The sequence below is a fragment of the Pomacea canaliculata genome, linkage group LG11 (assembly GCF_003073045.1).
Source record: "Pomacea canaliculata isolate SZHN2017 linkage group LG11, ASM307304v1, whole genome shotgun sequence".
Classification (NCBI taxonomy): Eukaryota; Metazoa; Mollusca; class Gastropoda; order Architaenioglossa; family Ampullariidae; genus Pomacea; species Pomacea canaliculata.
The window spans coordinates 1,126,251-1,139,594 of record NC_037600.1 but is presented as its reverse complement, the minus strand read 5'-3'; the positions used below and the strand labels follow the sequence as shown (position 1 = coordinate 1,139,594).

The window sequence follows — 13,344 nt, the reverse complement described above, 5'->3', positions numbered from 1 at the left end:
ATATGCTTGAACACTTGTATCGTACGTTTTGAGTGTGTGATATTTACTACTGTGGGAAATTCACATGACTTCAGATACATGAAGTTCACCGTAAGGCCCCAGTTTCTAAGGATGTTTAGGAGTATATTACATAGTATAAAGCAAAGGAAAAATGTTGCTTTTCTTCCTCTGGGAATGCATTGCTAAAGAAATACGCATACACAGATTTCTGTGAGCATTAAGGTGACTTATAAGAGGAAAAGAAACAAGAGCAAGTACAAAGGGTTTTCCTTCCTATTCTGAAAATACATGTTTGATATGAGAATCGTCTGTCGTAAGGACACTCATGATACATGCATCACATATGTTCTTTGAGAAAGACTTTCAAAACATTTATTTTACAAACTGAAAAAGGACAGGTTAAGGAATCAGAAACAGCCAAAATAAACTTTAATATTTCACATAATATGTATAAAGCAATATAATAGCAACAATGGGAACAAGAAAAACAAGACAGTCCCTGACTTGCTGACTGAGGGCCTCTCCATAGCGACACCAGGTGGCGAAGTGCTCGCAGTTGTCATAAAAGAGATTGTAGCTTTCCTCATTTTGTTTTGAAAATGCATTTCGCATGATCGTATCAGTTGGCAATGGTCTAAACAAACAAATGTCACAATGTCATCAATATGATATATAGCAAGGCATGATGCCATCAAAAGAAATCGGAACAGAAATAAAGCTCTACCTGTATTCTTGAAACTTGCGAAACTACCACGAGAAGTAAAATAAACAATCACGGAAAAAACAAATAAAAATTGTGTCAGTGCGAGTTTTCAAATAATTTAATTTGAGATTTGGAAACAGACTTTGAATTTCTCCACATTCAAAAATATTGTTATGAAATAAGTGATTTTGACAATGGCGGAGAGTAGGTTGTCTGGCACGCCTACACTAATGTTTCAACTCATTAACCCCACTTATTGACTTGTAACTGTGAAAGAACGGAGAGAGATTTGACAATAACAACAAAATTTGACTGATTCTTTTTCTGTGAAACATTTGACCCCTCAGTAGTAAAAGCTTCAGAAGAACGACAAGAATACAGAGCCCTAATGAATAATAAATATTGCAAAAAGGATAAAACCTCTTGAACATCTTGGGTGTTATTTACCTACAGTGCAATGGAAAGTTATGAGCGCGGTGTGTTTATTCTCTTGTAAATTTTTTATGCATTAATTGAAAAAACACAATATTCAACAAGTACATGTGCAGACCTCTCAATCAAAGATAGTTTTCAAGAGTAGACGGGAAAGTAGGGGCAGAAGACGAGCAGAAAGAGAGTGTGAAGGGAAGATAAAATTAGTGAGGACATCCCAACTTCCACTATTTTTGTGCTTATTATAATAGTTAATTTTATTGTTTTCACATTTATTCAGACCGGTCTAAGGTTTCTCCTAACACACCCAGATATCGTTCTATAGTGTGTCTATTTTTCACAATCTTCAAAAAGACATGTATAGAAGGTATATTGTTTGACCCTTTGCAGACATAAATATGTTTTGCTAACAAGATGATTAGGTCTAACAGTACAAATATTATCTTGTACACAAAATAAAATCAGTTTTTCAGAAAAGTAAAAATTTCTTAGTGCTGTACATTTACTAATCAAAACTGAATGTAAATCTCTCCAGAAAGTGCTAACATATTGACATTATTATTAGAGGATATATTAGAGGACTTATTTGACTTTTGTTACTTGGAAATGGAAACTACAAACTAGCGTATAACATCAACAGCATTTATGAGGAAACTGACAGAAAATTTTCAGCGGGAAGGACCCAAATAGTTCAAAGTGTTTTGCTTGAAATGGCAAAGCTGGGTAACCACAGGGAAGATGACAAAAACACAAAATGTCGATACATTACTCATGTAAAGTATAATAAATCCTCTTGTCTATAACTTTAATAAAACTTACTGTTTTGTGCTGTCTAAATAATTATTACATCGAGCGGAACCATTGCGATCAATGCGATAAATTGGAGCTATATGGACAGATGTCTTCTTCAGTATCACACCACAGCAGGAGAAAGAGCTCAGGAAACGAAAACTGTCCCATCTGCTTTCTCTTTCGTTCATTGACTTGTGAATCACACGTCCGTCACCTGATGATAAAAATAACATACAGCTATGACTTTGAAAATGTTTAATGTTGTATCAAAAATATTTGTCAAAAATCTTTTGCAACATTAAAACTGACACCCGTTTGGTAGCTGATTTCCATACCTATGGAAGTACACTATCTATCTATCTATTCCTCTTCGTGCATCAGGTTGCACACAAGGCCTCAACCAGAGCCCGCCACCGATGTCGATCGGCTGAAACCCGCTGTAGGTGACCCCATGTCTCTAGGTGACCCCATGTCCAGCCCTTTCCCTTCATCTCCCTTTCCACTGTTCTTCTCCAAGTTTCCTGTGGGCGGCCTCGTTTTCTTCGGCCGTCTGGAGTCCATCGTAGGGCAACTGTGGAAAGGTCTGCTGTCTGCTGGCGGAGCACATGTCCAATCCATCGCCAACGCCTTCGTTGAACCTGCGTGGTGATGGACTCGGTTTCACTTCTTCGGTGGAGTTCTTCGTTGGTGATGGTGTTTGGCCAGAAGATGTTGAGTATGCGCCTGAGGCATCTGTTTTGGAAGACTTCAAGCTTGTTACTGATGGTTTTGGTCATCTTCCATGATTCTGATCCGCAAAGGAGGGTGCTGATCACATTTGACTGGAAGATTCTCAGCTTGATCTTCTGACTGATGTTTGTTGCCGTCCATGTGCTCCTGAGTGAGGCCAAGGCGTGGTTGGCTTTCGCCAGTCGGGCTCGAATCTCCACCTCCGCATCCCCGGTGTTTGTCATTTTGGACCCAACTGTCAACTTGCTCAATCTCTTCTCCATTTAGTTTGATGCTGTCTTCGACTCTGTCGTTCATTCTCATACTTTTCGTTTTCTTTGCACTGACCTTCAAGCCAAGGTTTCCAGCTGTTTCTGAGAAGGCCTTTGTTTTTTCCTGCATGTCTTGGTGGCGGTGTGACAGCAGGGCAATGTCATCAGCAAAGTCCAAGTCTTCCAGCGTTGTTGTTGCTGTCATAGTCATAGTCCACCTGATCCCTCTCCTCTCACTGTCGGTGGAAGTCTTCATGATCCAGTCCATGGCCAGGATGAAGAGGAACGGCGACAGAATGCAGCCCTGCTTCACCCCGGTACTGACGTTGAAGGGGTCTGTGAGCTCTGTGTCACACACAACCTGGGATTTGAAAACACTGTACAGCATTGCAATGACCTGAACAAGTTTTGCAGGGACTCCGTAATGCCTCAGGATCTTCCATAAGGACTCGCGGTGGATGCTGTCAAAAGCCTTCTCCAGGTCGATGAAATTGATGTACAGCGGTGTGTTCCATTCGTTGCTCTGCTCCAGAATTTGTCGCAGAATGAAGATGTGTTCAGGGCACGATCGCCCAGGACGAAATCCTGCTTGCTGTGGTCGGAGGTCTTTCTCAAGAGTTGCTGTCAGTCTTGACAGAACAATCTTGCTGAAGACCTTGCTGGTGAGGGAAAGAAGTGTTATACCCTCCAGTTGCTGCAGTCTCCAAGATCTCCTTTCTTGGGTAACTTGAAGATGAGCCCTGTCTTCACGCATCAGGGAGCTGTCCTGATTCCCAAACTTGCCTGAAGAGTTCAGTCAGCTTTGGAGCTATGACATTCACATGGAAGTACACCAGGAATAGTCTAATTAAAGGGAAAAGACGAATAATCTCTAATAAAGGAATTGGAATTCTCTAGAGGAGACAACGGGGTGTGGCTGGTCTGAAGAGCCAGGCCGACCTAAAAAGCCATCTGAAGGTGAGATACAAGCTTGCCATGAGAAAGGTAAAAGTAGGAATTTCTCCTCACTTTCAGGCGCTTTCTTACCGACAAGAAGAGGAAAAGCACCTTAACTACAGCTCAAGACATTGTGTGTCTCAATACATCTCTGGAGAAACTCATTCAAACAAGTAAAGTGTAGCCTGGTAAGATTAGGTGAGGCATACTGTAACACACGTATTCATGTCATTTTTTCATACTTGACAAATTCCCTGTCTTGTAACTGCTATTATTTCACGTCTAATTAGTCAGCAAATATGTCAGTAGGAAAAATTCAGATCGCACGAATTGTTTGCAGGAATACGCTGACAAATACTTTGTGTATGGAAACTATATAAATAAGTGAGATGAAAAGTTTCAGTGCACCCGAAGAATTAACAACTTCGTAGTGTGAATAGAATGTCAGAAGAGGATTTTTTTTTATTCTCTCTCTCTCTCTATATTATATATATATGAATATGTAAAATAATGCATGTAGTGGTGATGGCAAGCTTTGAGAATGTGCTGCCTAACATTGAGACAGTTTCCGTTAATGTCTTGATCATATTAGCTAATGGTAGTACCCTGCATTTTCATGTGTTATTTTGTGCTTTTTGTACAAACCTTTTTTGGAAGGAGCTGACCGAGAGGAGAATATATATTAAGACTATTTTTTTCACTGTATATGCTGATTTCGAACTAGACCTTCCTAGCTACTGTTACTTTTTTGTCAGTTGGCAGTTACACGAACTAGTCATTAGTTTTGTAATCAGCTTTTCTTGCTGAGGTAAAGAAGACAAGTAGAGTGTGACTCCGGTGGGACGATGCAAGTCTACACGACAGTTGCAAGACATAAAAGTATACTGACCTATATAGACGCCCCAGTGAGAATAGAATGTGCGCCGGAACTCCACCATGTCTCCTTTTGTCATCGTCCTTCCCCATCCTGTGTCGTCTGTGTGTCGCCATGTTGTCCGTGATCCTGATGAATTAATATTGCAGATATTACTGGTGACATGTGCGAGAGGTGAAACTGTTTATTGATATTAGTCATGACAGTTGCTCTACGTGCTGGGGAAATGTTTGGGTGGGTTTGTAACAAAGCTGTACGTGTGTACCTGACACTTGCATTATTCATCTCCCTTCGCTAATATGCAATCTGTACAAATTTCTAAAATGATCTTCACTTATTCATTTGACATTCATTGGCCGGTTTTGAACATTGCATTTGTGGTCAGCCTGAACAAAGTGCTTGTCTAGCAAAGAGTCAGGGTTACCTAAACAATTAAGGACTACTGAAGGCCCATTGTGGAAGAAAAAAAATTTCGAATGTCATGACCTCCTCAAACGATTGTTATTGTGATTTTAAAGCATCATAAGATAGTACCCACAGTCCATGGTTTCAATGGAGAGTGGCATACTTCAGTAATGTCGGCATCTACTCATTGCACTATTAGTCCCATGTCAAACCAATAAATTATTTTGATTTATTATTTGATTTTTTATGTAATACTTTAACAAAATCAGCCACAAAAAGACATCTTTTTTCATCAAAGCAACGACAGATTAGTCTACATCATAGACGGCGTAACTACATTAGTAAGAGATGTTAATAGATAATCGTCTGGTCTTGGTCCAACTGGTAACATGGATGTTGGTCTTATCAATCCTTCTAGAACATTCCTTTATTGTACGTTAATGTTCATAATCACTTTATTTAATCCAAATGCTATGTATATCTATAAGTATAGAGAGACTTGATGAAAAACCAGAAAAGAAATTCATATGGACTGTTTTCTACTCAGAGATTTTCCACACAAAATGGTTCCTGGCTCAGGCAGCAGTTGACATAGTTCCCGATATGTAACTGCTACATTGTCGGGGCATGTGTGAACGATTTAAGAATATTTAAATAACCACAAATATATTTATGTGGTACCTTTTTAAGTCTGCTCTTTACTTGAAAACCTCTCAAAGGTTCGCCTCTGATAAATAAAGCACAAACTACTGGGAGGCGATTACTGTCGATACTTTCATCTTTTTGTGAACGCTCAGGAACTCAGGGTTACGGGTCTGTTCGCAGTTGCACACGTCGTATCGATGAAGAGTACGTTGTGTGTTCTAAAGCCTCTAGTTATAGTATATATATATCATATTACGAACACTGAACTTTAGCTTACTGCGCATGCGCGCTGACCTTACCTGGGTCGCGTCAGCTGACCTGTCGTGTGTTGATTAACGCACCGCAAAATGGTACAGGTCTGCAGGTCCTGACATCTACTTTCCAGCACCGTAAGGAATTGATATGTTCAACTAAACGCTCGTCTTCCATCTCATGTACTTCTGGACAATTGTCTCTTCTCGTCCTCTCTATCTCTATTCTCATTCTTTTCCTTATTATCTTTCTCTCAGCTTAAATGGAGAACAAGCTTCTTCTACCGTGATAGTTTTTGTTGTCCGGTGTTGTCATAAATAGGTTAACATGGCAGTCGACTGTAACATTAGGAATGTTTTCCTTGTCATCGACTGACTTTTCGTGTTGTCGTCTTAGTAGTTTTAAATATTAAGCATTGTTGTGGTACATCACTAATTACACACAATTAGCCCGTGCGATTTCTAGAAATTTCTCAAGCGCAATGCCTGCAACATTCTTTTCTATTATTTATTGAGTGCTGCTCGTGTTTGCTCATAAGCAATAATATTGCCAAGTGTAACTAGAACTCGTCTTCACGTCTAGGTGACGTGTGTCTATGTCAAGTCAAACTGTCCGTCCGTGTGACTAGACACAGGCTTTGCAGGTTAAGTGGTCGATTGATACTTGTCGATTTGAATGTCATACCTGACGGCACACCTCACCTTTACAAACACATCTTGCTGCGTGAAACAACTGTTCACGACAGCCTGGTCTGTTGTGTGATGTTTTTTGTAAATGAAAGTGTCTTGCTATGACATGAACACACTGTTGTTCATGATGAAGTTCTCTTCTCCCATTCCCTTTTAAAGGTGAATGAATCTTTTACAAACAATTTACAAGGAAAGCTAGAGAGATTTATTATAAGCATCTGTGCATAGGAGACAGTCCACTAAACAGTTGCTCTGTCAGAGTAAAGCAACAAGACTAAATGCAATAACACAACTCATCGAAAATGTGTGAAGAAGACACAAATAATGAAAGATATACATACAAAAATATGATCATCACCACAACACACACGTCCAGCCAGGACAACTTAGGTATAACAATCAAATCAAATTTGTAATGAAACGTATTTCCCACGGTTAAGTAGTACCAAGCTGCTATGGATCAGTAACTCCCTTCATGGTCTGGGTAAGATGCGCCCATTGTAGGATTGAAAATGAAAATCTGAAGACACATCTCAAGGGTATATTGTCACAAGTAAGAATCAATTAAAGTCGTCTAGAGAGAATTCTTGAAGCTGCATATCTCAAAACAATTGTTTACCCATACCACAGTGCTGTGTGATCAGTTTCATACAGTTGCGTCTAGACTTTCCTCTGATATTTCACGTGTGTAGAAAAAGGCAAAGAAACAGAAGTTTAAAAGATAAAAAACATAAGTTTTGAATATACAATTCCTGCAATCAGAGTGACTTACTGAATCCTTCTCCTCTTCTCCTGCTTTTCTTGTGTCATCCTTATCCCCTAGCTAATTACTCGTTAGCGGGGTCTGCTAATTAGCTAAAATACTAGCTGGTTACTAAGTTAAGGGAGCCTACTAGTAAGCTGAACCGACACTATCAGTAGACAGCAGAGACCATAGTCTAAAGACATCAGATTAGAAACGTTAGCCACTCAGGACTGTGCTGAGTAGTGTTTAGACCATGGTAAGTGCAGTCAGTCTAGTCCTTCACGGTTGCCCGCTGCTGCTTTCTGGGCGTCTCAGTCCTGTCCTCCTTCCACGCAGCCTTAAGAACGGATTGAGACAATCTGTGGCCGCAACATGCTGTGAGTTTTTCAGTTCTCTATTTGCTGACTGCAGGTCATGTCTACAAAGCACAGCTGCACAGGGGACTCTACCAACTCTAACGGACTATATGAAGCTGGAATAGTAATGTAATTTTGTGGCAAGATATTTTTCTTTTAAATTTTCCTCTCACAGTTCACAGCCTTTTCTACCATTTTTTGAAGTCGTAGAAGTGTGGTAGATATATCTCCGCTGCGTCTGCTGTATAAGGTGTTTCATACTATCTCAGAATGCCTCTGTTTACTATGTTTCATCTGTTTTCAGGCATATCTTCTTAACCCACGCAGATTGAAGGCAATGGTTTTTAAAGAGCTTTCTTAAGCCATGATATTGCCTTAGCATTGTTAATTAGTATTTATCGTTCTGTACTGCTGCACTGTTGCTGTTTCCGTTAGAAAATGTATGACGAACTGCGATTGTGGCACCACTGGCCACTCTTTACTTTCTCACACTCTTTGACACAAAGTGGTGATGATTTCCCTGTTTTTCAACATCCTTGCTTCAGCAGTTGAGCTGCTGGGACTGTAAACCCCTGGTGACATCCCTCCCTTTCATTAGGGCTTAGGTTGATCTTGGCATTCTTTCCTGTCAGATAGGATGGTCTGCAGGTTTGCTGTTGTTGACATATTTATTCTTGAAGAATGTCAGGGCGAAATTTAAAGAAAAAAAAATTACAAAAAACCTCAATGAAGTAAATTATCCAGCGGTTATTAAAATGCACAGAATACATGAGTATTGTGCACTAATAGTAACTTTATATGATAATAGCCTAGGAGCGATGATATCAACGTTATAATGTGTTATAAGTATATACAAGTAAGAAGGCGGCCAAGCAACTCTGGTCGAAATAATATCTCATTAAAAACGTTAGTAATACTGTTGTTTACTAAATTATAATATTTGTTTGTGTAGTATCTACCGTTTTGCTTATAGCTTAGGCTTACTTTTGTTGTGGAGTTATTAACGTGCTTGCAAAGGAGAGTTTCCAGGAAAAAGGCTTCAAGTAACAAGCAGGTACAAGAAAAGAGAGAGACGTCGCACGACGAGAAGCATTTAAAACCAGGCCAAAAATACACGAAGTTCTCGAGAGAAACAGTTAAGTTCATCAAGCAGAAAGCTAAAAGTGTTTGCACAGGCCGAATAACACAGGAGGCTGAACGACTAGAGGTAAGAAGGTCAAGGGAGGAGACTTGGTGAGTTCAGAATGAGAGTCTCGCTGGACTTTGGCGTCTACTGGGTAATTAAAATGTATTGGTGTAATTTGAGATTGTGCTTGCACTTGTGACATATGCTTTGATTTATAATCTTTCATTTTAGTTATTTATCATTTTTTTATTGATTAGTTATTGGTTTGAAACATGTTGAGACAGGCGTTGACAGTTGTCTTTTACACAGTTATATACTCCGTTCGTTATTTATTTTGTCTTTAGATATAATGTAATGCACATCTACATCGATTTTGCTTAACTACAATAAGAAATGTATATCATGTTGATGAACGTCTTTTTGGTACATCAACGTATTTGCTTGGTCAAGGACCCTGCATACTCATACGAAACTCTTATCTTTTCTCTCGCTGTACTTCCCCTCTGATTTGTTTTTAGTCTGTTATCTTGAATATTGATATAAAGGTCGTCAACCTTGCTATTAGTTATTTTCTATTCTTTAAGTATCTCTATGTGTAAGCTTGTCTTTGTTTTGATTCACTCATCATCTTATGTAGCTTGGACTTGGATGTGTACTTACTTACTTCATTTGTAATTCTACTGGACCATGAGTGTTTCGTGGTGGAGTACACATTTAGGTATTTCTTCATATTGCTTGCTTTCATCGTTTGTTTGGAGGTTCCTGCATACTTCTTCATAGCCTTTTTACGAGGAAAGTGAAACTAATTTATGTCAATTCGTCGCCTTGAAAGAAGTGGTCAAGCCACTCCAGTCTTACAAGGTGTGGGGAAGGATCGGTTATTTGGTTTGAAAGTGAAGTAGCTGACTTTGTGCAACAGATCAGTTGTTGAAATAAACTAAATGTTTACCAGGTAAGAAGAACTCAATGCTATTTTTATACATGTTATATGCAGATCCTTAAGAACAAAACGTTAGAAGGACTGTGCAATTTGTTTTTCAGGTGTGCAAGTGCCAGTTTGAACCAAGGAATCAGTAAAATAGGTTTTTTTAAGTCTTTCGCAGTGTTTCAGTAGAGCACTCCAGCGAGTCACATGAATTGACGTTTTGCTCTTGCCCGGCAACAACAAGGTAGTTAGTCAATAATCTTTGGATGAAGACTAGATAGTGTCTTGGAGACAATTACGATGTGTATGTGATAGATTTGTAGATATTTGAAAGGTGGTTTTCATATTAGTTGTTTTAAATATTGTGTTTCTTGTAGCTACTAGTGTTCATTACTAAATTTGGCTTGATTCAATAGCTCATATTCATAACCCAAGAAAAATGGCTTATCATTGACAGTATACTAAGATAAAAATAGTATTCACTTTCTGTACATGGCCTAATGCAGCTATTTTATTAAATGTTCTTTCTTGTGTTCTGTGTGACCGAATATTTATGTTTCTTCTCTCTTGTACTTTCCCACTTTATAAGTACGATTATTTATTTGCTGATGGAGATAGAAACAGAAAGAATAGTTGTGTGAGTTGAGAGAGATTATACCATTTAGATCATTCCGATTTTCGTGTCAACGTGTAAATAATTGTCGGGGAGGGCAGGTGAGTGACTATGTGTTTGCATCCTTAGCATAGTCTGCTAGGGGAAACCTATGTACCCGCAGTCCTATTCAAATGTGACAGATGTTTTACTCCTGCTTAAAGCTATAATCAATTTCATACATCAATTATTCATGAAGTAGTTAGTGGTTGTCTCATTCAAGTTTTGCTCCTATCAGCCTTGTGGGCGAGCCCAGTTTGTGTAAGATGGCAGCGGAGTGCGTCACATTGGGCATTCCGAACGTTTTTTTCAAAGATTGTACTGTCCGACTGAGTTTTCTTGGTCGACATTCTGCCACGCTGAATGTGAGTTACTTTCCAGGCGATACGAGGGAGAGTGTTCATTTCGAACAAACTATGGTTTGTACGACTGATTGGCTGCGACTAAACTGTTTTGATATAAAGGGCTGGTGCAACGCGTGGGATGAACAATGCATGTACAGCACAGACTTTGTTGCGACCCTCAGTTCGGTTCCGTAAAGTGCGGACGAACACACACATTTGTTTCCCTTATAAGATGATGTCTTTTGCCGTTCTTGGTGTTGTAAAGCTTCACTTTAAGGTAGGCCAAGTTTCTGTCGGGTAGTTTCTTAGTTTTTAGGACGAACAAGCATGTTGGGATATTTGATCGTGACTGTAATTTAGTCAAGGTGTGACTTCAGCGTTAGTTCTCTTCGTTCTGTTTCCTGGCTCTAAATTGATGGTCAAAAAGTCCTTCGGTCAAAAGAGAAATTTTGCACATAAAATATCTTTCAGAGATGTCGCGTGATAGTTTCTGTCCCCTTCTGTACTATTACACACCAATCGATACTTATCATACTGTGTGACTAGAAGCTTTTCACCTGATGCTCTTTGCATAAAGCGTCTAAGGCTTTAACTAACACCGCTATGCTCAAAGTACGCAAGAGGTTGACTGTAGAATATAAGTGTTCTTTTCAGTATCAGTTCAAGTGTTCAATTTTCTGTTTCTGGAAAATTACAGTGGAATTCTAAACAGTAAAACAAGTGACGAAGCAATGTGGATTTTGTAAATTACATTTTCAAAGAGTTTTATTTGAAGTGTTTTATTTATGCTTTTTGAAATAGTTTTTTCTTTGAGTTGTGAAAAACTTGTTTGTAACGTACTAGAGTGCTGTACCTAGAATTCGATAATCGTCGTACGTTGTGTTGAAGGATATAGATTACTTTTGCAATTTTTTTCTAAGTGTTTTTTTGACTTAGATTTTTGTTCGCTGGATACTTGGCTTTGTTATGATAGGTTATGATTTGATATAGCGAAACATGTATATTTTAGATACATATAAGAGTGTGAGTTGACTTTCTCCAGGACACTTCTGCATGAGACATATGAGGAGTGCGACGTATTGTGGGTGGATATCTCACATTCAGAATCCAAAGAGTTTGTTACCGTGGTGCCTCTCATGGGGAACCGCGTAGAAATGGTCCTCTAACGGGGTGGCAATATAAATCTCTTTATACGTTGCTCCTTTGCATCGTCTTTTTTAAATGTTTGTGACTGGGTCTTTCGTAAAAATCAAAGTGAGGGTTTGTTTACCTGCAGGTTGTAGGACTATATGTCTGTTCATTGATTCTTTTTGTTGTGAGGTGGAGTTATGAATTGTCGCTATTTACTCATAGATGCAAATCAGCATCAAAAAGTGAAATTAGCATTTGTATAAATGTTTGATCTGGTTTGAAGACGGATTAACTAAGAAAATGTGATTATTAAAAAATGGTATTTAAACTCTCAAACGATTAAATAGCATTGAAACGTATTAAGGCAAGTTCGGTAATTCCATTTTATTATTGCAGTAACTATAAAAATGGAATTATTTGTTTGTTTTTTGTTTATCATAGCTACAGGTTAGGAAGAGTTTTACTACTGTAATATGTAAACTGAGAAAGTATTGTTGGTTGTCATATTTTTTTCTGCTCTACTTGCACTATCACAAATTTTAGAAACGTATTTTACGTTTTATTTAGATTTGTTTTAGAATTAACAGTCCATGGTCAATGTTGCCATGTTCTGTTATTGATGAAGAAGTTGAGTCGGGGATAAATGTTGACCAGTGTAGACAGTGACAGGGGAATGAACTGGAGCGGCTGTTTCAAGTATTTAGTAAATGCAGCTCCCTGGATGGTTCCACATCAAGGTACAGGAAGGGTATGTAGTTTGTTGTAGATTAGGTTGTTGAGGACTGGAAATTACCGAGAGAGGTGGATATTATATATCAGTGTGTATTTCATGTGGATTCTTGGTGTGGATTAAGATATGTATATTTTGCAGATGGTCAGTTGGTAGTAATAGATGGTGATGGTACAATGCAGACGTGATATTATAGTTGGTTGTTGGAAAGCTTATTGTTTTGTCTGGTTCTATTTTTCAACGAATCTTGAGATCCGTAGCCCTCTTAGGAACTTTTTCTCGAGATGCTTGATATACTTTCCGTTGGTTGGCAAGTTAGGGGTGCATCGTGAAGTGAGATGGTGGAGTTCAGAATTTAGTTGACAGTCGGTTACTGAAGGACCATCCAATTTGTCGGAGTCAGTGAGTGCCGCTCCGCTCTGTCCTAGTAGGAAACACAGGGGTATGATGTGCGAGGAGCCTGGCAATAAGCATTAGCGGAGGTGAGATAGTGCATTGTAAACATCACCTGTAAGTGTCATGTATGTCCACTTCACTATAAGGTTGTGCGCATGTGTATTGCTAAGAGACGTTATAGCACACTTACATGTCTACAGCGAGAAGGTCTGCTAATGGTTCTGGATGTCA

The 13,344-nt window shown here is 38.9% G+C and overlaps 1 protein-coding gene across 1 annotated transcript; it reads right to left on the bottom strand.

Moving 5' to 3' along the window:
- Positions 1-356: 356 nt before the first annotated feature.
- LOC112576001 (phospholipid-metabolizing enzyme A-C1-like) lies at positions 357-4,792 on the bottom strand. Its single transcript, XM_025258191.1, has 3 exons — positions 4,733-4,792; positions 1,955-2,141; positions 357-634 (listed from the first exon to the last, which is right to left on the bottom strand). Exons 1-3 carry the CDS (start codon positions 4,779-4,781, stop codon positions 430-432), a joined length of 441 nt encoding a protein of 146 aa, XP_025113976.1. The 5' UTR covers positions 4,782-4,792; the 3' UTR covers positions 357-429.
- Between the last annotated feature and the right edge of the window lie 8,552 nt (positions 4,793-13,344).

What these genes read in the sequence shown, in the direction of transcription:
- LOC112576001 (XM_025258191.1), bottom strand. Translation starts at nt 4,781, where the DNA reads ATGGTGGAGTTCCGGCGCACATTCTATTCTCACTGGGGCGTCTATATA. An exon ending in TCACTGGGGCGTCTATATAG is followed by an intron (nt 2,142 to 4,732) that starts GTCAGTATACTT and finishes TTTTATCATCAG; the next exon opens with GTGACGGACGTGTGATTCAC. An exon ending in TATTTAGACAGCACAAAACA is followed by an intron (nt 635 to 1,954) that starts GTAAGTTTTATT and finishes TTGTTTGTTTAG; the next exon opens with ACCATTGCCAACTGATACGA.